Source organism: Entelurus aequoreus, linkage group LG06 (assembly GCF_033978785.1).
Source record: "Entelurus aequoreus isolate RoL-2023_Sb linkage group LG06, RoL_Eaeq_v1.1, whole genome shotgun sequence".
In the NCBI taxonomy this organism is placed as follows: Eukaryota; Metazoa; Chordata; class Actinopteri; order Syngnathiformes; family Syngnathidae; genus Entelurus; species Entelurus aequoreus.
In genome coordinates this window covers 83,795,259-83,820,324 of record NC_084736.1, presented here as the reverse complement: position 1 = coordinate 83,820,324, position 25,066 = coordinate 83,795,259, and the positions used below count along the sequence as shown (strand labels likewise).

Sequence of the window (25,066 nt, the reverse complement as noted above, 5' to 3'; positions counted from 1 at the left end):
TATTTTTAAACAAAGAAAACAATCTGAAATTGTCTTTATTTGTAAGTTATCGTGCCGTGATTTTACCAGTCCGGCCCACTTGTGCCCCCCCCCCCCATCTAAAATGACTTTGACACCCATGGTTTAGAGAAAACAATGCCCCAAACCTTATGATTTTGGTTTACATAGTAAACAACTCAAAATTAACTATTATATTTAAGTTTTACTGCACATAACCATTACCAACTGTTCCCAAACAACACACACGTCATTGTTTCTTTGTCAGTATATAGATGGATGCTATTTATTTTTATTTTTACCATAGGTAGAGAAAATGAATAACATTATAGAGGTGGGCCAAAGAAAAGGCAAACTAAATAAATACATACAGTGGAGTATGGGGACAGATAGTCAATAGTAATGGACGCTTATTGAGTCCATTTGTACACTCTCAGTTACATTAACATTGATATTATACATAGTTATAAATGCAGTTAAATGTAGCTTTGATGTAGCACGCTACGTTTGCCGTGTAGCTTGTAGTGTAGCTTGCTACTATTCTCTGGGGACATCTTAGCCATAGACATCTTATAAGTAGACGCAGCATTGGCTGCCGTGACGCGAGAAATTGTGCCGCCATCTTGAAGTGGTGATGAGGAGCCGGCGAGCAGCCTAAACTGACAGTTGACAGGTAGAAAACAAAGATGGTAAAGTGACAGTTGACAGGTAGAAAACAAAGATGGTGTTCAGGCTTTTCCTGCTCAAATGAGCGGACTGTTGAAAATAGAAATCGGGGGATTACTTTTCACAAGTAAGATTTAACATTAACGTACTATTGGTTGTATTTTGTGAAAAGAATATTACCACAGAGTTGAGAAGGAGCAAAGATCTTCAATAGTACGGAAATCCTAGCCGCTAGCAAACAAGAGTATGACCATAATATAATTGCTTGTCAATTAAATTAATTACATTTAAAAATGTCATACTTGAATAACAGAAAGTTGAAATAAATGATGAAGATAAAGATGTTGCTTGTTTTTAAAGGGCTTTATAAATAAAGTTGGTATGGTATGGTATGGTATGGTATGGTATGGTATGGTATGGTATGGTATTGTAAGACAGAATTGGTTTTTATTCTGAATCCAGTGAAACCGATTGGTGGTTTTAGCTGATATAAAGACTTTCAGGTGTTTATATATGTTTATGTTTAAGTATTTGGCAGACGCTTTTATCCAAAGTGACATACATAAAAAAATACATATAAAACAATCACTGTAAACATGATCATTTAAGGGAAGAATGTAATACAAAATATCAATACAAAGTGTCAAGACAGAATAAACTCTCTGCTGCTGCAGCAACAGAGATACAGGATACATGCATGTATTTATAACCTAATCATATTGTTTCTTCAACTTAAAAATAGCTGACCGTTTTTTTTCCCCCTTCTCTGGGATTATATTCCCAGTTTTGATCTCGGACGTCTGGTCACTTATAGCATATAAGAATATTCTATTACTGTTAAGCAAACTATGAATAATAAAACATGTGTCCTTTATCATAGCTACACGTATGACAAAAAAAGCGCGTGAAAATCAGTGGTATTCAGTCAGGTAAAAGGAATTAAATGTGCTGACAGTTCATTGCTCCTGCCAAATGAATTGCACTGAGTGGAGTGGATCACCACTCCAAGATGGCGGCCCCGCGTCTCGTCAGCGCCAGTAGGCAGTAGCGCTCCATGCTGCGTACCCTTAGCAGTATTGGGAAGTGACGTCACTTCCTGTTTGTGGGCGAAGAAGAGCTGACGACACAACATGGCGGCCGGCACTTTTCTAAGCTAATGTTTAGTTTAAACTACATGTTTAACTCACATTTTTCTTGTTTTCCTTCCTTCATCTTGCCGTTCGTTGTCAACTGTCACATCACGTGTATGGTAGGTGAACGTTTTGTACAAACGAGACTCAACGCGCGCTTAAATTGATGACATTTTAGCCTTTTACGGCTGTCCCTAGTGAGATGTTATAAAACAACGTCCACGATTCACGCTATGATCATTTTTAACACAACTCTTCACTCTAGATTGTTCAATTAAATTACATTTATTGCTAACTTCTAAAGTGATTCGAGTGTTTTCCAGCATTACAATTTTTTTTTAATGAACAGATTATTTTCCTTTTGCATTGTTTATATTAACCCTACTTTGGGTTATTATGGTGGCCAAACGCTGCAAACAAGGAAAGTATTTAAAACAAAACACGTATAAACACAATTTAAACAAAATTGGCAGAATCACAGCCATAAATGCAAAAGAAAAATGCGAAAACAACTGCTTGTGAGAAATGCTGCAAGTTAATAAAAATAAAAATGAAATGCTAGAATAGGCTCCAGCAACCCCCACCAACCTGAGAGGGACTAATAATAGAAAATGCATGGGTGGAAAATCAAAAGTTAGCTACTCTACCAAGGGAGCCAGACCTACAGTAAGTTATATAAATCAGTTGCTGTCTAGCATGCAGCAATTTTCACCTAAAAGTATTTTTGGGGGTTGTGTGTGTTTTGGCATTTTTATTTTGTGCTGATTTTTTTGTTTTGTTTATCTTGCAGCATTTTTAATTTGTTTTCCAACATGGTTTTGTCTGTTTTCTGTCAATTGGGGAATTGCTGCATATTTTCCCCCATCAGCCACGTACCCCCCACATTAGCTTCACTTGCATAGTCTTATGAAATACCAGAGATCAGGATCAGAAATATTTTAATAATCCCAGAGGGGAAATTAAGATTTTCAGCACAATCCCATTCAAGAGCAGACAGACATTACAGGGAGACAGAACAGGATCAAACATTACAGGTAGACAGAACAGGATCGCTGACGGGTCTGCCAACTTCCGGCGCCCCTTACAAAAAAGGTGAGAAACAGGTAAACGCTGGGTAGGGAGGGTGAGGAAAAAAAATATTCAGTCTAAGCCTGGGCCCCTGGAGAGGGGGTCCAGACTGAGGCCAAGGAAAACAAAACCCCATAGCCATAGCACACATAAACATGTGTGTAAGAGGGAAACATCAAATAAATACATCAAAAGAGCAACGCTGATGCAACCAGCCACTTCTACATACAGCCACAAAAGTAAAACAAAGACAACAACAAAAAAACATATACACTTTGGTGGCCTCTGCGGTGGTCCACGCCATCGTCTGCTGGGGTAGGGGGAGCATGGCCAGAGACAGGAGCAGACCCAACAAAGCAACCAAGAGAGCCGACTCCACCCTCGGCCGCCCACTAACTCTCGGCCAGTGTCCAGTCCGCATGGATGGGCGAGGATACGTCCAAGGAGACCTGCTCAGATGTATCAAAACTTTATTTTACCTAGATAGTTATGCATATTTTTATTATAGCTAAGTGTAGGTTTTATAGGTGAAGTTGAGATTTGAAAATTAAGTTAATAGGCTTAAAGGCCTACTGAAATGATTTTTTTTATTTAAACGGGGATAGCAGATCCCTTCTATGTGTCATACTTGATCATTTCGCGATATTGCCATATTTTTGCTGAAAGGATTTAGTAGAGAACAACGACGATAAATTTCGCAACTTTTGGTATCTGATTAAAAAAAGCCTTGCCCCTACCGGAAGTTGCGTGACGTCACAAGCTGGGGTGCTGCTCACATTTCCCCATTGTTTACACCAGCAGCGAGAGAGATTCGGACCGAGAAAGCGACGATTACCCCATTAATTTGAGCGAGGATGAAAGATTTGTGGATGAGGAAAGTGAGAGTGAAGGACTATAGTGCAGTGCAGGACGTATCTTTTTTCGCTCTGACCGTAACTTAGGTACAAGGGTTCATTGGATTCCACACGTTCTCCTTTTTCTATTGTGGATCACGGATTTATATTTTAAACCACCTCGGATACTATATCCTCTTGAAAATGAGAGTCGAGAACGCGAAATGGACATTCACAGTGACTTTTATCTCCACGACAATACATCGGCGAAACACTTTAGCTACGGAGCTAACGTGATAGCATCGGGCTCAAATGCAGATATAAACAGACGAAATAAACCCCTGACTGGAAAAATAGACAAAAAATCAACAATACTATTAAACCATGGACATGTAACTACACGGTTAATGCTTTCCAGCTTGGCGAAGATTAACAATGCTGTTGCTAACGACGCCATTGAAGCTAACTTAGCAACCGGACCTCACAGAGCTATGATAAAAACATTAGCGCTCCACCTACGGCAGCCAGCCCTCATCTCCTCCTCAACACCCGTGCTCACCTGCGTTCCAGCGATCGACGGAAGGACGAAGGACTTCGCCCGATCATCCGTGCGGTCGGCGGCTAGCGTCGGCTAGCGTCGGCTAGCGCGTCTGCTATCCAAGTCAAAGTCCTCCTGGTTGTGTTGCTACAGCCAGCCGCTAATACACCGATCCCACCTACAACTTTCTTCTTTGCAGTCTTCATTGTTCATTAAACAAATTGCAAAAGATTCACCAACACAGATGTCCAGAATACTGTGGAATTTTGAGATGAAAACAGAGCTTTTTTGTATTGGATTCAAAGGTGTACCAATACTTCCGTTTAACTAGTGACGTCACGCGCATACGTCATCATACAAAGACGTTTTCAACTGGAAGTGTAGCGGGAAATTTAAATTTGCACTTTATAAGTTAACCCAGCCGTATTGGCATGTGTTGCAATGTTAAGATTTCATCATTGATATATAAACTATCAGACTGCGTGGTCGCTAGTAGTGGCTTTCAGTAGGCCTTTAAGGATGCAATCAGTTATTTGATTAGAAAAAAAACAACTTTGATTTATATTCTGTTGCTTCGATAAATTGTTTGAGTGTAACTAATAAAAATGTATTAAATCCGGACTGCATTAGAAGTCAAAGTAGTCGGTAAAATAAGGAAAATGGAACGTTAAAAACAGAAAGGTAAATAAACTAAATGGAAGGTAAAAGAAGTAATAAATATAAAGGTCATGGCAAGTAAAAAAAAATCTTTATTTCAAATTTGTTCCCTAAAATACGCATTGAGGCTATGAAGTTTGTTTTATCTGATTACTCGATTAATCGAACAAACTAATTGATAGACAGTAAATAATAGATAGATAATAAATAATTGATAGCTGCAGCCCTAAAAAGAAAGTACCTAATTAATGTTTTTTATTATTATATTTTTTTTTACTCCAAAATCTACACACAACATCCCATAATTACAAATGATGTGCTGAAAGAATGGGAGTGCCAAGCTGGTGGCGTCATATTCAAAATACTGTGATTGCAACCAAAGATTCATGTTGAGAAAGGGTCTGTGAATACTTAGTTTAAAAATATATATATTTATGATGCAAACTTTGCACATTGTCAGTATGGGATGTTGTGTGACGAATTTTTGAGGAAAAAATGTATTCAATCAATCAATCAATCAATCAATGTTTATTTATATAGCCCTAAATCACTAGTGTCTCAAAGGGCTGTACAAGCCACAACGACATCCTCGGTGTCGAGTGGGTCTGATATAATATTGTGAAAGTCCAACACATCAGCGAAAGTCCAGTCCATGGTGGGGCCAGCGGGAACCATCCCGAGTGGAGACGGGTCAGCAGCGTAGAGATGTCCCCATCTGATGGACAGGCTATTGAATACATTTTGGAATAAGTCTAACATTTTGGAATAAGTCTAACAAAAAATGTAGAAAAGGTAAGGGGCTGTGAATACTTTGCAAATGCACTTCATACATGCAACAATTAAACGAGGGTTTTTGAATGTAAAAGAGTTGAAACATGAAATTAAGTAATTAATATGTTTTCTCCAACAGCAAAGATGCCCGTCCTGTGCAGCACCTGCACTGAGAAGCGTGCCGTGTTAAAACGTCCAAAAACTGGCCACTCGATATGTAAGGAGTGCTTCTTCTGGGCTTTTGAAGAAGAGGTCCATCAGACCATCGTGGCAGCACACCTCTTCAAACCTGGCGAGACCGTGGGTATTGCCGCTTCGGGCGGGAAAGACTCCACGGTGCTGGCACATGTGATGAAGCTGCTGAATGAGCGCCACAGTTACGGCCTGGAGCTGATGCTTCTCTCTGTGGACGAGGGCATCACCGGTTATAGAGACGACTCCCTGGAGACGGTGAAGAGGAACCAGCAACAGTACGAGCTGCCCCTGAAGATCGTGTCGTATGAGGAGCTGTACGGGTGGACTATGGATGCCATCGTCAAGCAGGTGGGACTGAAAAATAACTGCACCTTCTGTGGCGTCTTCAGGCGGCAGGCGCTAGATAGAGGAGCTATCATGCTGAAAGTGGACAAGATCTGCACAGGTAACTCCACCTGTATTTACATAAACACTCAACCAACACAACAGTCATTCTAGCTCATCCAGTAATCATTTAATAGTTTGGATCTCAGTTGGATTTGTGAAAATAACTCTGGTTTCTTAAAAAATGTAATCTTGTCAGATTACAGACCTGCTCAGTGGCCTAGTGGTTAGAGTGTCCGCCCTGAGATGGGTAGGTCGTGAGTTCAAACCCCGGCCGAGTCATACCAAAGACTATAAAAATGGGACCCAATGTCAGGTTCAAACACTGATGACATCTATTAATCAGACAAGAAGCAAGGGATCATGCAGAGACAGAGTTCAATTCAGCTCATGAGGAGACACGTGTTTTGGGCTGTATTCTAGTTACAGATCCAAACTACGTTCTAAAAGTCCAGCCCGCGTGCTTCCTCTATTTATTTGGAAGGTCCCTGTTACATCACTGAAGCTGTCGCTGAGGGAAGGGGGTCATCTCGACAACTCCAGTTAGACACAATATATGATTACACAAAAATGCAAATGTGTTGACGCTGGTGATATCGCCTTGTCTCTGCTCTGTCTGCGTCACGGCGGTGTTCGGCCTTGGCAGTCAGCAGGCCGAGTCTGGACACAACACTGATAGAGACGGCTGGCAATCTTTTGGATTGCCAGCTTTGCACAGATACAAAAATCTAACTTGAGCACAATAGCTAATAACTATAGCAACGGACTTTAAGCATACTAGAGTTGTGTGATAACTTTACACATAATTATTCTAACACCCATTACCTCCAGGCTTGGCACTCAGCACCAAGGGTTGGAATTGGGGGTTAAATCCCCAAAAATGATTCCCGGGCACGGCCACCGCTGCTGCTCACTGCTCCCCTCACCTCCCAGGGGGTGAACAAGGGGATGGGTCAAATGCAGAGGACACATTTCACCACACCTAGTGTGTGTGTGACAATCATTGCTACTTTAACTTTGTAAGATTATTTGTCCCTGCTACAATGTGTACAGTAAATGCTAAAATATGTTATTGGCAAAACTTTTATCAAGTTAATATTAATTGACAATATATGGTGTTATATTTTACATGTCTTTTAAAAAGAAAAACAAACTTTTAGATAAAGAATATTGTACAAAAAAACAATACAGTAAGATATACAGTGCATCCGTTAAATATTCACAACGCTTCACTTCTTCCACATTTTATGTTACAGCCTTTTTCCAGAATGGAATGAGTTAATTTCTGTCCTCAAAATTAAACACACAATATACCTCATAATGACAATGTGAAAATGTTTTAATTGACATTTTTCAAAACGAAAAAAAAATTAAATTACTCGCACATAAGTATTCACCGCCTTTGCTCAATACTTTGTTGATGCACCTTTGGCAGCAATTACAGCCTTAAGTCTTGTTGAAAAGTGAGCTCAGGTGCGCCCTGTTTCAAGTGATTATCCTCGAGATGTTCTAACAACCTAATTGGAGTCCATCTGTGGTAAATAAAGTTGGTTAGACATGATTTGGAAAGGCACACACCTGCCATATATATATATATATATATATATATATATATATATATATATATATATATATATATATATATATATATATATATATATATATATATATTAGGGATGTCCGATAATGGCGTTTTGCCGATATTCCGATATTGTCCAACTCTTTAATTACCGATACCGATATCAACCGATACCGATATATACAGTCGTGGAATTAGCACATTATTATGCCTAATTTGGACAACCAGGTATGGTGAAGATAAGGTACTTTTTAAAAATTTTTATAAAATAAAATAAGATAAATAAATTAAAAACATTTTCTTGAATAAAAAAGAAAGTAAAACAATATAAAAACAGTTACATAGAAACTAGTAATTAATGAAAATTTGTAAAATTAACTGTTAAAGGTTAGTATTATTAGTGGAGCAGCAGCACGCACAATCATGTGTGCTTACGGACTGTATCCCTTGCAGACTGTATTGATATATATTGATATATATTATGTAGGAAGCAGAATATTAATAACAGAAAGAAACAACCCTTTTGTGTGAATGAGTGTGAATGGAGGAGGGAGGTTTTTTGGGTTGGTGCACTAATTGTAAGTGTATCTTGTGTTTTTTATGTGGATTTAATAAAAAAAACAAAAAAAACAACAAAAAAAACACGATACTGATAGTAAAAAAACCGATACCGATAATTTCCGATATTACATTTTAACGCATTTATCGGCCGATAATATCGGCAGACCGATATTATCGGACATCTCTAATATATATCACTTTTGAGCTTATGTAAATGTGATTTCTTTGTTTTTTATTTTTAATACATTTGCAAAGATTTATAAAAACACTTTTTCACATTTTCATTATTTGGTATTTTGTGTAGAATTTTGAGGACAAAATGAATTGAATCCATTTCGCAACAGGTCTGTGACATAACAAGATGTGGAAAAAGTGAAGCGCTGTGAATACTTTCCGGATGCACTGTAGTATGAACAACTACAGTAGTTTCGTGAAATAATGTAATAATTATTTACAGTATTTACCTTGGAGAGTGGACTTTTATGGTTTCTCCTTCAAAAAAGGCCTTAGTGGCCACATGCGTGGACAGCACCTTTTAGCTCTTATTTCCAAAATGGTGTACACTACTGAATTGGGGTCTTATGGCCGCTTATGTGGACACTTATACTGCCATCTGGTGGTGTTAGAAGAGTACAACATACAATGGAATTTGGAAAATAAAGTGTAAAAATAAGAATTAGCATGTTTGTTACTTATGGACTAAGTACATCATAATAAAAGATGATTCTTAGTTTTTATTCTAATTAGGGTCAATAAGCCCAAATAAAGAGAAATAAAAAAAAGCATATAAACAAACAGCTTGGACCTTAAGAGCAGCTTTTCCATATTTTAATGGCTAAATGTCCGCCGTTTAGATATTATTCTAATGTCCTTACCTGGCGTTATCGACTCAGTCTGCTTCAGTATGTGGCAGACTAGTCTCATACTTGTCAACTTTTTGTAATTCTGCTCAGTAATGCAAAAGAAGAGTTATTGTTTTTCCACAATGTCTGTTCTGTGCAGGTCATAACGCCGACGATATAGCAGAGACCGTCCTGATGAACGTCCTGCGGGGTGACATAGCCCGTCTGCGGCGTTGCACCGCCATCTCCACGTCAAGTGAGGGCGACGGGGTCGTACCACGCTGCAAACCTCTCAAATACGCATATGAGAAAGAGATCGTGATGTATGCCTATTTCAAGAAGTTGGACTACTTCTCCACAGAATGCATCTACTCCCCCAACGCTTATCGTGGCCACGCCAGAACTTTTCTAAAAGATCTGGAGAGCATAAGACCCAGCACCATCATTGATATTATCCATTCAGGGGAGAACTTGTCCATACGGGACGGGGTGAAGATGCCCGTGCAGGGCACCTGCAGCAAGTGTGGCTACATCTCCAGTCAAACGCTGTGCAAGTCATGCGTGCTGCTGGAGGGCCTGAACCGAGGCTTGCCCAAACTAGGCATTGGAAAACACCATCGTTTGCATGATAAGATTATCTCCAATCAACCCCTCACAGAGAAGGAGGAAAGGAAGTTAAAAGTGGTTGACATTTAAAAAAGGAGCCTTGCTAATTACTCGATGATGTTAATGTTTACGGCTGTGTTTTAATTAGCGCACTTCAATCCGTATTCTACGTACTTCCTGAGAGCCCAAATTTGATGGTGCACTCCTGTCCCAAATATCCATTAGTGTTGTCACACAATTTTTATTGGCTTCCCCTTCTCTCCTGTTTAATTATAAATTGCTAATATTTGAGTTAGTCCCTCCCAATGAGTGAGTGTTGCCCATCTGAGTACTAATAGCACACAGCAGTTTGCTGTACATACAGTATATGTCAGTGGAACTCAAAATGTTAATTGTGGAAGTACGCAAATTGAAACAGTCTGCCTGGAACTAATCATTGAGTTTGCTGCTTTGTTATATCTATTATTTCTACCTTTGATCATAGAGGGACTAGTGCTTCATGAAGAGGAGTCTCTCAGTATGTTTTATGAACTGGTATTCAATAAACACTTTTTTTTAAAAAGTAACCCTTTTATGTGATTTAAAAAAAACTGAAATTCCATCCATCTTCCGCTTATCCGAGGTCGGGTCGCGGGGGCAGCAGCCTAAGCAGGGAAGCCCAGACTTCCCTCTCCCCAGCCACTTCGTCCAGCTCCTCTCGGGGGATCCCGAGGCGTTCCCAGGCCAGCCGGGAGACATAGTCTTCCCAACACGTCTTGGGTCTTCCCCGTGGCCTCCTACCGTTTGGACGTGCCCGAAACACCTCCCTAGGGAGGCGTTCGGGTGGCATCCTGACCAGATGCCCGAACCACCTCATCTGGCTCCTCTCCATGTGGAGGAGCAGCGGCTTTATTTTGAGCTCCTCCCGGATGACAGAGCTTCTCACCCTATCTTTAAGGGAGAGACCCACCACCCGGCGGAGGAAACTCATTTGGGCCGCTTGGACCCGTGATCTTGTCCTTTCGGTCATAACCCAAAGCTCATAACCATAGGTGAGGATGGGAACGTAGATCGACCGGTAAATTGAGAGCTTTGCCTTCCTTCTTCACCACAACGGATCGATACAGCGTCCGCATTACTGAAGACGCCGCACCGATCCGCCTGTCCATCTCACCATCCACTCTTCCCTCACTCGTGAACAAGACTCCGAGGTACTTGAACTCCTCCACTTGGGGCAAGATCTCCTCCCCAACTTGGAGATGGCATTCCACCCTTTTCCGGGCGATAACCATGGACTCGGATTTAGAGGTGCTGATTCCCATCCCAGTCACTTCACACTCTGCTGCGAACCGATCCAGTGAGAGCTGAAGATCTTGGCCAGATGCAGCCATCAGGACCACATCATCTGCAAATAACTGAGACCTAATCCTGCATCCACCAAACCAGATCCCCTCAACGCAATGACTGCGCCTAGAAATTCTGTCCATAAAAGTTATGAACAGAATGGGTGACAAAGGGCAGAATTGGAATTCAATATCGTTTATATATTTTTGCAAATACTGTACACATTGAAGCAGCGACAAAGTAGTTAACCGTTTGCTCACAATAATTTGACAAGGATTGTCTGTTTACCTAACCCTGTCCAGTCTATCCATCCTGCTGTGTCGTCTTCAGGCCGCTAGATGTCGCTGCAGATCAGCGGGCGCGCGCGCTCCGGTGAAAGTACACATTGCACAGATTGCGCGTTCACGCCAACGACCCCGACTTCACTTCTGGTGGAATCAGCGTGGAAGTTTCGGAGAGCCCGAAAGCCGCAGTCGAGTTCACCGCGTTGGGAGGACAACTGTGGAACTTTCGCTGACACCGCAGCAGCCCAGTGACCATGGACGACCTGGGTGAGTTTACCCAGCAAAGTTGGGCTTGTTGCGGGCAGTGGGGTGGAGGAGGCGACGTGACGAGGACATTTCCATCCATCCGTTTTTTCTTCGTGGCGAAAAGTTTCTCCTTCGCTCGAGGCCGCCTTCTTTATTTCAGTGTTTAATTCCACGTTGTTGCTTAGTTGTTTGGTTTTGTGTCTCGTAGGCAAGAAGAATAATGGTAACCAGGAGGCTGGACCTCGTTAGCATTGATCTTTACCGCCTTTGAAGTCATCTACACGGTTTATAGTGTCAATACAACAATGAGAAGTCATTATTATTGCACTGCAGAATATATTTGGCTGATTTACTCACTTCGAGTTTCAACTTTGACTCCCTAACTCCCCCCAAGCTGCTGTAACAACAGGCCTGGCTGCACTGCCTATATATATATATATATATATATATATATATATATATATATATATATATATATATATATATATATATATATATATATATATATATATATATATATATATATATATATATATATTGTTTATATAAACAAACATGTACATGCAATAGAAGATCTTATCTGCAAGGCTTGTTTTTGTAAAGAAAAGACTACACTAAAGAATATCCAGAGTACAAAGTCATTGAGCCATAATGCTTTGATGAGCTTCTACACTCCAGCAAGAAGCATAGATGCCATATGCTGACATGGCATTAAACAAGGTGACAGAATTAGACTTGGTTGTGGACAAACTTTATTGATCCACAAGGGAAATTGAGATCCATCCATCCGTTTTCTACAAACCCCGTTTCCATATGAGTTGGGAAGTTGTGTTAGATGTAAATATAAACGGAATACAATGATTTGCAAATCCTTTTCAAGCCATATTCAATTGAATGCACTACAAAGACAACATATTTGATGTTCAAACTCATAAACTTTATATTTTTTTGCAAATAATAATTAACTTAGAATTTCATGGCTGCAACACGTGCCAAAGTAGTTGGGAAAGGGCATGTTCACCACTGTGTTACATGGCCTTTCCTTTTAACAACACTCAGTAAAGGTTTGGGAACTGAGGAGACACATTTTTGAAGTGGAATTCTTTCCCATTCTTGCTTGATGTACAGCTTAAGTTGTTCAACAGTCCGGGGGTCTCCCTTGTGCTATTTTAGGCTTCATAATGCGCCACACATTTTCAATGTCTGGACTACAGGCAGGCCAGTCTAGTACCCACACTCTTTTACTATGAAGCCACGTTGATGTAACACATGGCTTGGCATTGTCTTGCTGAAATAAGCAGGGGCGTCCATGGTAACGTTGGATGGCAACATATGTTGCTCCAAAAGCTGTATGTACCTTTCAGCATTAATGGCGCCTTCACAGATGTGTAAGTTACCCATGTCTTGGCCACTAATACACCCCCATACCATCACACATGCTGCCTTTTACACTTTGCACCTATAACAATCCGGATGGTTCTTTTCCTCTTTGGTCCGGAGGACACGACGTCCACAGTTTCCAAAAACAATTTGTAATGTGGACTCGTCAGACCACGGAACACTTTTCCGCTTTGTATCAGTCCATCTTAGATGAGCTCAGGCCCAGCAAAGCCGACGGCGTTTCTGGGTGTTGTTGATAAACGGTTTTCGCCTTGCATAGGAGAGTTTTAACTTGCACTTACAGATGTAGCGACCAACTGTAGTTACTGACAGTGGGTTTCTGAAGTGTTCCTGAGCCCATGTGGTGATATCCTTTACACACTGATGTCGCTTGTTGATGCAGTACAGCCTGAGGGATGGAAGGTCACGGGCTTAGCTGCTTTTGTGCAGTGATTTCTCCAGATTCTCTGAACCCTTTGATGATATTACGGAGCGTAGATGGTGAAATCCCATCAAATATGTTGTCTTTATAGCATTTTCAACTGAATATGGGTTGAAAATGATTTGCAAATCATTGTATTCTGTTTATATTTACATCTAACACAATTTCCCAACTCACATGGAAACGGGGTTTGTACACTACACTACTTTTATTAGGATCATGGGTAATCAAGTTTGGCCCAAGAGGCGACATACACCCTGGACTGGTCACCAGTGAATCACACCTATATACTGTACAAACAACCACACTTTCACTCACATTGTTTGTTATTTTAGTCGAGATAACTAGAAATGTAGTACGGTTCAGCATGGTCAGGCGTGAACCGGTGGTGTGCCGTCAGGGCCAGCAAGACCTTCTCCTAACATAACCAGAAATCATGATCATAATTAAAGATACAATTATTTTTGAATGTACTTTCTCTAAATATCTAAAAGTATTCATATTCTCTTCACGTCATATTATGCTCCTTCCAGTGCTGTTGTTTTTAGTTTAGACTTTGTATCCAATCAGAATTCAGCTAGCTTAAGTTGCCATGCTGTACCAGATCTGCCAGAGGCCTTCGGAATCAGCAATGCGGGCGTCCATGCACTGTAAGTGAACAAAGACATACAAATCGATTGATTGATTGATTGATTTAAACTTTTATTAGTAGATTGCACAGTACCGTACATATTCCGTACAATTGACCACTAAATGGTAACACCCCAATAAGTTTTTCAACTTGTTTAAGTCCACGTAAATCAATTCATGGTACAAATATATACTATCATCATAATACAGTCATCACACAAGTTAATCATCAGAGTATATACATTGAATTATTTACATTATTTACAATCCGGGGGGGGGGGGGGGGTTTAGGTTTGGTTGGTATCAACACTTCAGTCATCAACAATTGCATCATCAGAGAAATGGACATTGAAACAGTGTAGGACTGACTTGGTAGGATATGTACAGCAAGTAGTGGACATAGTGAGTTCAGATAGCATAAGAACAAGTATATACATTAGAAATACATTTGATTATTTACATTTGGTTATTTACAATCCAGGGATGTGGAGAGGGGAGGGTGTTAGTCAAGGGTTGTAGCTGCCTGGAGGTGTTGTTTTAGTGCGGTTTTGAAGGAGGATAGAGATGCCCTTTTCTTTTACACCTGTTGGGAGTGCATTCCACATTGATGTGGCATAGAAGGAGAATGAGTTAAGACCTTTGTTAGATCGGAATCTGGGTTTAATGTGGTTTGTGGAACTCCCCCTGGTGTTGTGGTTATGGCGGTCATTTACGTTATGGAAGTAGTTTGACATGTACTTCGGTATCAGGGAGGTGTAGCGGATTTTATAGACGAGGCTCACCAGAATCGGAACCGGAATCATCCAAATCCAAACGATGCCCAACCCTGCTTACAGCACATGTCCGGTGGCTCTTTTGATGTGTTAATTCAATTTACATCCTCTTTGTTACATTTTAGCTGGTTAAAAATCTTAGTTTGTAAATTCCACGTTGGAAAAAAGTCCCACAATCATGTGTAACCTGCAATACCTTGAAAAAATACAAGTGTGAACACGAACCGATTTGCAATCAAATACCTTTTTTGAAATTTTGGTCAGGATTGTAGTACTTTAGTGCATGTGCCTCACAATACGAAAGTCCTGAGTAGTTTTGAGTTCAATCCCGGGCTCGGGATCTTTCTGTGTGGAGTTTGCATGTTCTCTCCGTGACTGCGTGGGTTCCCTCCGGGTACTCCGGCTTCCTCCCACCTCCAAAGACATGCACCTTGGGGATAGGGCCCTCCCATCCCCAAAGACATAGGTAGGGGGTAGCGGGGGGTGTATATTGTAGCGTCCCGGAAGAGTTAGTGCTGCAAGGGGTTCTGGGTATTTCTTCTGTTGTGTTTATGTTGTGTTACGGTGCGGATGTTCTCCCGAAATGTGTTTGTCATTCTTGTTTAGTGTGGGTTCACAGTGTGGCGCATATTTGTAATAGTTTTAAACTTGTTTATACAGCCACCCTTAGTGTGACCTGTATGGCTGTTGACCAAGTATGCATTGCATTCACTTGTGTGTGTCAAAAGCCATAGATATTATGTGATTGGGCCGGCGCTCTGTACTTCTCCCTACGTCCGTGTACCACTCCGTACAGCGGCGTTTTAAAAAGTTATGCAAATTACTCGGATGTCATGGTGACCACGCCCATAGCCACGCCCCCACCGCCACAGGTATCTTGGCAGTTTATGGGAAACACTGTACATATATATTTACATCATGTACTGTATGTAAAACCCTAAAAGAGGTGCTTGGATGTTTTTTTAGGGGCTTTATAGGCAGAATTGTACAGCTCCCATAGGCTCATTATGTCTTCATAATAACGATAGGCAAAATTCCAAAAGAAGTGCAGTTCCCCTTCAAAGACGCTTGGTTTCACCCTCCTTTTCTTCGCGAGGATTGTAAGTACTTTTTCGTCTAAAACGGGAATCAGTCGGCATCCTAATGACAGCAAATATTAAATGTACAGTATATAAAATATTAATGGAAGTGTTTGGATGTTTTTTTAAGGGGTTTTATAGGCAGAATAGGGCGACTCCCGTAGTCTCCATTGTAAGCGGGCTTTTGATCACATTTATTCAATATTTAGAATACATAAATAAAAGGAAAACCCTTGAACAGTTGATGGTTACCTGAAAGGCGGCACGTGTGGATATATGGTCAGTGATTAGGTCAGTGTGTACGTCTGATTGGTGTCATTGCTGGCAAACTTCACTTCAAAACACACTCTGACTGGACTTTACATACAACTGTTACCAAGTTTGGATCAAACACATGACAAGTCAAACATTTAACAAATGTTCCTGAATGACATTTTAAAATTGTATCTGTGTCCATATATCAGGCTAGTTTTTTAAGTTATTTCAAATGATACAAGCAAGTAATAACCCATAATAATCATGATTAATCCAAAATCAAAAGTGTGATTAATCTGATTAAAAGAGTTTATCATTTGACAGCACTGGTTCCAATTGAATCTAACCTTCAATTGTCTGACTGTGAGGATAATATTCTAACAACATTGTGCAGCCCAGCATTAACTCATATTCTATTCAATAAAAATGGAAAGATATCAAATATTTGTGTGACTTGTGTATTTGCGATATTGGCTGCTATTATTACATTGAGGGAAATCAACATTGATATGTCGTGGTGATTTTGTCGCATTGATGCTAACTTGATTAATGCTGTCTAAAAGTACTGCGTGAATATTAAGGCAAAAAGGACATTGTTTATCGTAATTTAAGATAAGAACAACATTTTTGTACCTGGAGGCCACGAGAAATATATCTCGCGGGCCCATCAACTTCACCATGTTTGGAGAAAAGCCTTAACGGCACATACCCTGAAGATGTGATCAGAATTTAAAAACAACTATTTTCTGTCCTATGGGATTTGACTTGTGCCTGAAGTAAACCTCTGCTGCCAATTAGTGGCATACAAATAGTGTGTTAGGATGAAGTCCTGACTATTTTGTGTGTGTCAATAACCAACCACCTACTTAGTCTGTAACCCCCTGACCTTTGCTAATGAACTCCTGAACTTATAATTTGGTTGTGATCTATTTCTATAACTGGTCTGTCTAATATATTTGCCTGTTTTGCCCTCTTCTTTTAACTTTATGTAGGATTATTTGCCCTGTGCTTCTCTTCCATAGCAGTTGAAAGGCTTTAAATGGCAAAACAGCGGGAGACATTTTTAGTTTTGCCTGTTGTGTGAATACCTCTAGGATACATTTGGAGCGGTAGCCGCCTTGCGCCACTGAAAGGGATGATTGTTGGTTGAGAGGAAGCCTGGATTCTCACTGAAGAAGTTGTAGCCAAAGGCTGAAGGCGGGGGTGAGGCGACAGAAGAATGTCAAACATCGCTCTGATGCAGCCTTTCAAGGCCAAATACTCTGGGTCATGACCCCGCCTCCTATCTCTACTCTCAGCTGTGTGCATGTAGCCCCAAGAGGGATCATCCTCTCCAAACATGCATCCTCTGATCATTTGTTTTGGAATTGTATAGATTATCTATTTGTGCTAAGACCTGGTAGGCTGAATCCTAAGGCTTCTAAAGGGCCCTTTACTTCTCTCGGTTATGCCCTAGATATGCCAAGATAAACTGTGTTAAGTATTTAAGAATTTGAAGGCCACAACAGCTTCTTCAGATCTAAGCCCTAAGTATCACCGATGAGTGTCTGGTATCAGTGGAGCTGTTTGGAAATCGGATCAGTCTTCTTGGTGCTCACCTCTCGAAGAAGGAAATTCCTTTTAAAAGCAAGCCGTCCAGCAATTACAGCTTTTTTCTGATTAGTCCGTCAGAGTCTAGATCAGGTGGCAGCCGGACTGAATGAAACAGTTACTACTGGCTTTGCTCCGGGAATGTATCCTTTACCAGATACAGTAGCCACTTTTACACTCAGATTATATAACATAGACATAAAACTGCCGAGTGGGCCCTTCGGGCTATTCTCATTTTGCGTCTGTGGGGTTGGGAGCTACCGTGCATCTGTCTGTGAATTCCTCAAGATTGTGTGACATTCAAGTAGACTGATCTCACTGGGCTGTAAAGATCCCGATCTTTGTTTTCATGTTAATTATCTCTTTCACACGTATGAAACATATATAATTTTTAGTTTTAAACATTCTTTACTTGCGTCAAAGTCACATTTCTGTACAATGGGTATGACCACAGCCTTTTTTATAGTCAACCATACTCAGACTAATGATAGTATCAGTCACAGAGCAATTGTGTATTGGGCATTAAAGGGAAACTGCACTTTTTTTTATTTAAAATTAATTTTGCAAAGGGTTGGAAAGTTTCCAGTAAATTTCCGGAAATTTACCTCGGGAAGTTTGGAAATTTTGACAATTTTTTGATTATTCAAAGTTGGACACCGTCCATCTTATTCTGTAGAATAAGATGATAAGCTCGTAAAACACTAACGCAATGCCACACGCAGATATGAATAGTCAGCTAAACAATTGGAGTAGTCTTTAAAAATATTTGACTGATGGACAAATGAATAGAAATAGGCTAGATGAATAAATGAACAGTCAATCAGCATGCTAAATCAAACTATAAGCTACATTCTTGTATGACAACAGAATGGCTAGCAGAACAGAAGGCAAAGGAAACTACACATCTTGATTTAGTATTTGCTAGTTGAACTTTACAGATCACAAAAAAGGTAAATTCGGATGGCTAACGTTGTTAGCATAAATGAATGGGATTTAACATAGAGAAAATTAGCATCACGGCTAACGGAGAAATATTTTCGGTTCATTATGAGACTGTGGTGGTACATAAACCTAGCTAGCTAGAGATATTGGCCCCAAATCATTGAACAAGTACAGGAACAGCTAGCTAGCTTGAGTGGAAGTCTGCTGGAGTAGTCTACAGTCATACAGTAACAAGCAATTACACCTCTATTACACTTAAATACCATGGATCAAATATATTTACTCCAGTAATATCATCAAAACTCACCTGACTGGATGAAGTCCTTGGGCTCAAATACTAGTGTGTAGCATGCTGGGAATCATCTGGGCATGTGATGGAGGAATGCACAGTGCAGGGTTGAAATTCAACTGAATTTGCATTAAATCAGGTTGTTTTAGCTAATAATCATGCTGCAAGCTCTAGCATGTTGCATTCAATGTTTATTCCCACTAATATCCCATTAATTCCCATATATTCCCGTTAATTCCCATGGAAAGTTTCCAACCTTGAATATTTCCGGAATTTTGCGACCCTATTCCCAATCCTAATGTGAGACAAGCACATGTGTTTTTCTTTTTTTTTAATGCTTTCTAAATTGTAAATAAACGCTAGCAAAAATCAGGTAACAATGGCGGCAACGAGATCCGCTCTATTCCTCCTTTAATGCACTCTAAAACATCCAAAAACCTACATCAACATTTTATAAACACACTGTATTAACAGGCACATTAATAATAACATGTAATATTAAGGTATTTTTCCTCATTTTAAGCATACGGCAAAATAAAACAATCACTTAAGAGTACAATGTCTGCTCTTAGTGGGATGTTTATATTGTCCCGTTTATATGAAGAATTCATCCTAATCCTCTCACAGGTTAAAAAACAAAAGATGTACACAAACGAGCGTCTTTTTGTGTCTTTCTAAATTTTACATTTCTGTTCTGAAATAGTGGGGCCAGCAGGAGACGGGTCAGTTACTGTAATTGTGCATATAACACAACCCTTGCAACCTGCAACAGTCCTCCAATGTGTCAGCTGATTGTGACTCAGGGTCTTGCTGTGAGAGCGATGAGGTAAAGCCAACAGGCTCTTAAGTGTTTCGTGTTCAAACAGCATACCAAAAGGTCTTCTAGTGGTTTCTGTGACCCAGTTATTCAACAGCACGGTTAGTGTAACCCGACTAGCTATCGTCACACCATGACGGCTGCAGAGTTTGTGCACGGCGGTCCAAACCAGCGGGCTTGCCTTCCAACAGGGAAGCTTCCCCGGCTGTAAATCATTCTCGTTCCCAAACTCCGCACCCATCCTGTTCTGGATCAGGGGAACAGAGAGCCTCGTGGCTGATCTCATCGCTTAGGCAACAGACCCTGCCCCATATCCTGAGGAAACAGGAGAAAAACAACAAGCACTGAAAGCCACGGTTAGAAACACTGCTTGTATTAGGTAACCACCTTCAAGTCTCTATTCTTTTTTACTATATCGTCACCCTTTTCTGATTTTCTGATCCACATATATTCCTAGTTCTATGCCAGGTTCATTAATTAGTTTTTAGTCTTCACACAAAGCAATGAGTTTATGCAAGATGTGGTTTTGGTCTGCTGTGTCCATAGTTTTTTATGTAAATCGTGTGTGTGTGTCGTTCTCAAACATTCTTCTGGATTTCAGAGATTGTTATATGTTCTTGGTCACATTTTTTAAAGGCCTACTGAAAGCCACTACTAGCGACCACGCAGTCTGATAGTTTATATATCAATGATGAAATTTTAACATTACAACACATGCCAATACGGCCGGGTTAACTTATAAAGTGACATTTTAAAATTCCCGGGAAATATCCGGCTGAAACATCGCGGTATGATGACGTATGCGCGTGACGAAGTCCGAGTAACGGAAGTTATGGTACCCCGTAGAATCCTATACAAAAAGCTCTGTTTTCATTTCATAATTCCACAGTATTCTGGACATCTTTTGCAATTTTTTTAATGAACAATGAAGGCTGCAAAGAAGACAGTTGTAGGTGGGATCGGTGTATTAGCAGCGGACTACAGCAACACAACCAGGAGGACTTTGTTGGAGCGCTAGCCGCGCTAGCCGCCGACTTCACCTTGACTTCCTACGTCTCCGGGCCGCCAAACGCATCGGGTGAAGTCCTTCGTCCTTCTGCCGATCGCTGGAACGCAGGTGAGCACGGGTGTTGATGAGCAGATGAGGGCTGGCTGGCGTAGGTGGAGAGCTAATGTTTTTAGCATAGCTCTGTGCAGTCTGGTTGCTAAGTTAGCTTCAATGGCGTCGTTAGCACAGCATTGTTAACCTTCGCCAGCCTGGAAAGCATTAACCGTGTATTTACATGTCCACGGTTTAATAGTATTGTTGATTTTCTATCTATACTTCCCGTCAGAGGTTTATTTCTTTTGTTTCTATATGCAGTTAAAGCAAGATGCTATCACGTTAGCTCGTAGCTAAAGCATTTCGCCGATGTATTGTCGTGGAGATAAAAGGCACTGAATGTCCATTTCGCGTTCTCGACTCTCATTTTCAAGAGGATATAGTATCCCAGGTGGTTTAAAATACAAATCCGTGATCCACAATAGAAAAAGGAGAGTGTGGAATCCAATGAGCCAGCTTGTACCTAAGTTACGGTCAGAGCGAAAAAAGATATGTCCATCACTGCCTCTCAAGTCATTCACTGTAACGTTCCTCATCTACGAATCTTTCATTCTCGCTCAAATTAATGGGGTAATCATCACTTTCTCGGTCCGAATCTCTCTCGCTCCGTTGTAAACAACGGGGAATTGTGAGGAATACTAGCTCCTGTGACGTCACGCTACTTCCGCTACAGGCAAAGCTTTTTTTTATCAGCGAGCAAAAGTTGCGAACTTTATCGTCGATTTTCTCTACTAAATCCTTTCAGCAAAAATATGGCAATATCGCGAAATGATCAAGTATGACACATAGAATGGATCTGCTATTCCCGTTTAAATAAAAAAAAATCATTTCAGTAGGCCTTTAAGGTTGTATTATATATTTGTTCAGATCAACAGTCTTAGAGCTTATCCTATCAAACTTTAGGTCAGGTTCCATGTCAATTTTTATATAGCCTAAAATCTTTATTGCGATATAAATTGCAGCCTCTTTTGATAATGACATATACAGTCGTGGTCAAAAGTGTACATACACTTGTAAAGAACGTCGCCAAACAGCTCCATTTTTGTTTCATCTGAGATCACATGGACAAAGTTAAAACCTTCTGGAGGAAAGTTCGGTGGTCAGATTAAACAAAATGGAGCTGTTTGGCCACAATACCTAGCAATATGTTTGGAGGAGAAAAGGTGAGGCCTTTTCAAATCCTTTCTCAGATCAAGATCATCAACTTTTTTTTAATTTCTTATTTGGGGCTATTTTAACTGCATAGTCAGGAGGAAAGATGACGCCCTAAATCGCTAACGGCATTGAGAAAAATGTTGTGGCTGGTTTAGTGTGACTGAGCAGCTAGCGCTTCGGCCAGCTAATGACAACATTATGTTCCAGTGAGCAGAAGCAATAAAATAATTGATGAATATGGTTAAAAAGCATCTATTGCAAACGGATTTTAAAGCACATAATAAACACATCAGATTCCAATTCTCCAGATTCTTATTCTGTCCAGGAATTTCAAACCACATTTCAACCAAGTGGTCCGGTTCTGTTTGGTCGGCTTTGTATGGGTTTAGATAGGTAAATGTACTTGTTTGAGGGTGCATGCAGCCAGACGACATGCAATGGGCAAATTAATTATATACAGGTACATATATACGTGGACCCCGACTTAAACAAGTTGAAAAACTTATTGGGGTGTTACCATTTAGTGGTCAATTGTACGGAATATGTACTTCACTGTGCAACCTACTAATAAAAGTCTCAATCAATCAATCAATCAAAAACAGGCAAAAACATTAATACAGGAAACACCATCTAAAAAGTAATTTTCAGGGAACTGTCAGTGTTTTCCCTGAGTCCAAAGTCACAATAGTGGGACTTTTGAGTCCGTCATCCATGGTGCTGATGTTAGTTTGTGTTGATGTTGTCAAATAAATAAACAAGCTTTGTTGTTCGACCCCAACAAAACTGTTGCACTGAACCACGGGGTTCAGTGCAACAGTTTGGCCAACAGAAATAAATACAAGTGATACCTCACACATCTAATACACAAGCTTAGTGTGTGTATCACTGACATATCTGTCTGATGTCACTTTACAGCCCTGCATTCAATAACCTGGTGGTGGTATTGTGCTGGAATGAGATGACAACACATTTTAGCTAAGTGTTGACGTTACTTGGGGACGCTGCCAAAGTTAGAAATTAAATCATGCACGAGTGACCATCCCGGGATTAGGATTGCTTAACTCAAAATATGTGGTTTCTAAATATGAATGTAAACTAACGACATGACGTTATGGCAACGTTCCCTACACTGCAAAAAGTGACATCTAAGTAAGATGAAATATGTCAAATAAGGGTGATATTTGCTTATTTTCTGTCTGATAAGATAATTCTTCTCACTAAGCAGATTTTATGTTAGTGTTTTACTTGTTTTAAGTGTTTTGGTCCTAAATGATCTCAGTAAGATATTACAGCTTGTTGCTGAGATTTGATGAGCTATATTGAGTAAAACATGCTTGAAACTAGAATATCAAGTGTTGCAAAGCTGTGTCATCAACACTCACAAGTATAAAACTACTTTTTTAAAGTCATCATTTCTTATTTCAAGCATGAAAAAAAAATCATGATTTTGACACAATTTTGTCTCATAATTAAAACAGATGACAGCCAAATGGACTTTGCTGTATAATTTTCAATGAAACAATAGAAAATACGTACTCATAAAGTCGTACAGTTAGCACAGTTAATATTTAAACATTTAACATTTGACATTTCTAACAATTTTGTACAGAAATAGTTCATGCACATTCAGGTGAATTCTTCAAAATTACAATTAAAAAATGTTTGGCCGGGGGCCAGGCTGTATACATGCGCACTAATTGACTGAAAGAGCACGCACTTGATGCGATGATGTCATGTTATCCATGGAAAAATGCATTTTTAGACCATATGATTTGCCTGAGCGGCTAGGAGACCCCGAGAGTAACAAGCGCTTGCCTTGTTGCCTTTCCATTAAGAACAATAAATTAGTTTTTAGTATAAGTTTGCTGGTTTCAAGAAATGTAATGCCGAGCGCATATCATTATGTCAAGATAATGGCACTAGCATTTACTTCATTTAAGAATATTTTTCAACATATTGAGCAAAAAGGTCTCATATTTTTATTTTTTCTACCAAGAAAAGTGCACTTGTTATTAGAGATGGCCGATATATGCGTTAAAATGTAATATCGGAAATTATCGGTATCGTTTTTTTTATTATCTGTATTGTTTGTTTGTTTTTTTTTGTTTTTTTTATTTTTATTTTTTTATTATTATTTGTTTTTATTAAATCCACATAAAAAACACAAGATACACTTACAATTAGTGCACCAACCCAAAAAACCTCCCTCCCCCATTTACACTCATTCACACAAAAGGGTTGTTTCTTTCTGTTATCAATATTCTGCTTCCTACATTATATATCAATATATATCAATACAGTCTACAAGGGATACAGTCCGTAAGCACACATGATTGTGCGTGCTGCTGCTCCACTAATAGTACTAACCTTTAACAGTTAATTTTACTCATTTTCATTCATTACTAGTTTCTATGTAACTGTTTTTATATTGTTGTACTTTCTTTTTTATTCAAGAAAATGTTTTTAATTTATTTATCTTATTTTACTAATTTTTTTAAAAAGTACCTTATCTTCACCATACCCGGTTGTCCAAATTAGGCATAATAATGTGTTAATTCCACGACTGCATATATCGGTTGATATCGGTATCGGTAATTAAAGAGTTGGACAATATCGGATATGGGCAAAAAGCCATTATCGGACATCCCTACTTGTTATTAGTGAGAATATACTTATTTTAAGCTATTTTGGGGTTCATTGAAGTTAGCTAATTTGACGTGTTTTGGAAAGTCTTGACAAGCCGAATTTTCTTGTTCTATTGACAGATAATTTTGCTTAGTTTAAATAAAATACCCCTCATTTTTGTTTGGTTTTTTTCTTGTTTTTGAACACTGACTTTTTGCAGTGTACACATCGTTTGACATGTTTTACACTTACAAAATGGCATAACATCCATTCAAATCAAATATTTTCTCCTCTGCTATATCATATG

The 25,066-nt window shown here is 39.7% G+C and overlaps 2 protein-coding genes across 4 annotated transcripts in view; both read left to right on the top strand.

The window, feature by feature from the left end:
* The first annotated feature begins 1,737 nt into the window (after window positions 1-1,737).
* On the top strand, window positions 1,738-10,387 carry ctu1 (cytosolic thiouridylase subunit 1 homolog (S. pombe)). 2 transcript variants are annotated; one of them, XM_062049702.1, is made up of 4 exons: window positions 1,738-1,912; window positions 5,800-6,169; window positions 6,245-6,300; window positions 9,382-10,387. In XM_062049702.1, the coding sequence occupies exons 2-4, from the start codon at window positions 5,805-5,807 to the stop codon at window positions 9,915-9,917; spliced, it is 957 nt and encodes a 318-aa protein (XP_061905686.1). In that variant the 5' UTR covers window positions 1,738-1,912; window positions 5,800-5,804; the 3' UTR covers window positions 9,918-10,387. The 2 variants fall into 2 exon arrangements, with proteins under 2 accessions (XP_061905686.1, XP_061905685.1); XM_062049701.1 differs by having other exon boundaries at window positions 1,742-1,912; window positions 5,800-6,300.
* Window positions 10,388-11,458: 1,071 nt separating this feature from the next.
* LOC133652672 (paxillin-like) overlaps window positions 11,459-25,066 on the top strand; it is a 44,478-nt gene continuing 30,870 nt past the window's right edge. The window contains exon 1 of one of the 2 annotated variants that reach the window (XM_062051668.1): window positions 11,459-11,701. In XM_062051668.1, coding sequence (XP_061907652.1) covers window positions 11,689-11,701 — 13 coding nt within the window. In that variant the 5' untranslated portion in view covers window positions 11,459-11,688. The remainder of the gene's footprint in view (window positions 11,702-25,066) is intronic. The other variant, XM_062051669.1, reaches the window with a different exon arrangement.

Bases quoted from the DNA above. Each gene is read 5' to 3' on its own strand.
- ctu1 (XM_062049701.1), top strand. From the start codon at position 5,805: ATGCCCGTCCTGTGCAGCACCTGCACTGAGAAGCGTGCCGTGTTAAAA. The intron at 6,301-9,381 runs GTAACTCCACCT...TGTTCTGTGCAG, and splicing joins AGTGGACAAGATCTGCACAG to GTCATAACGCCGACGATATA.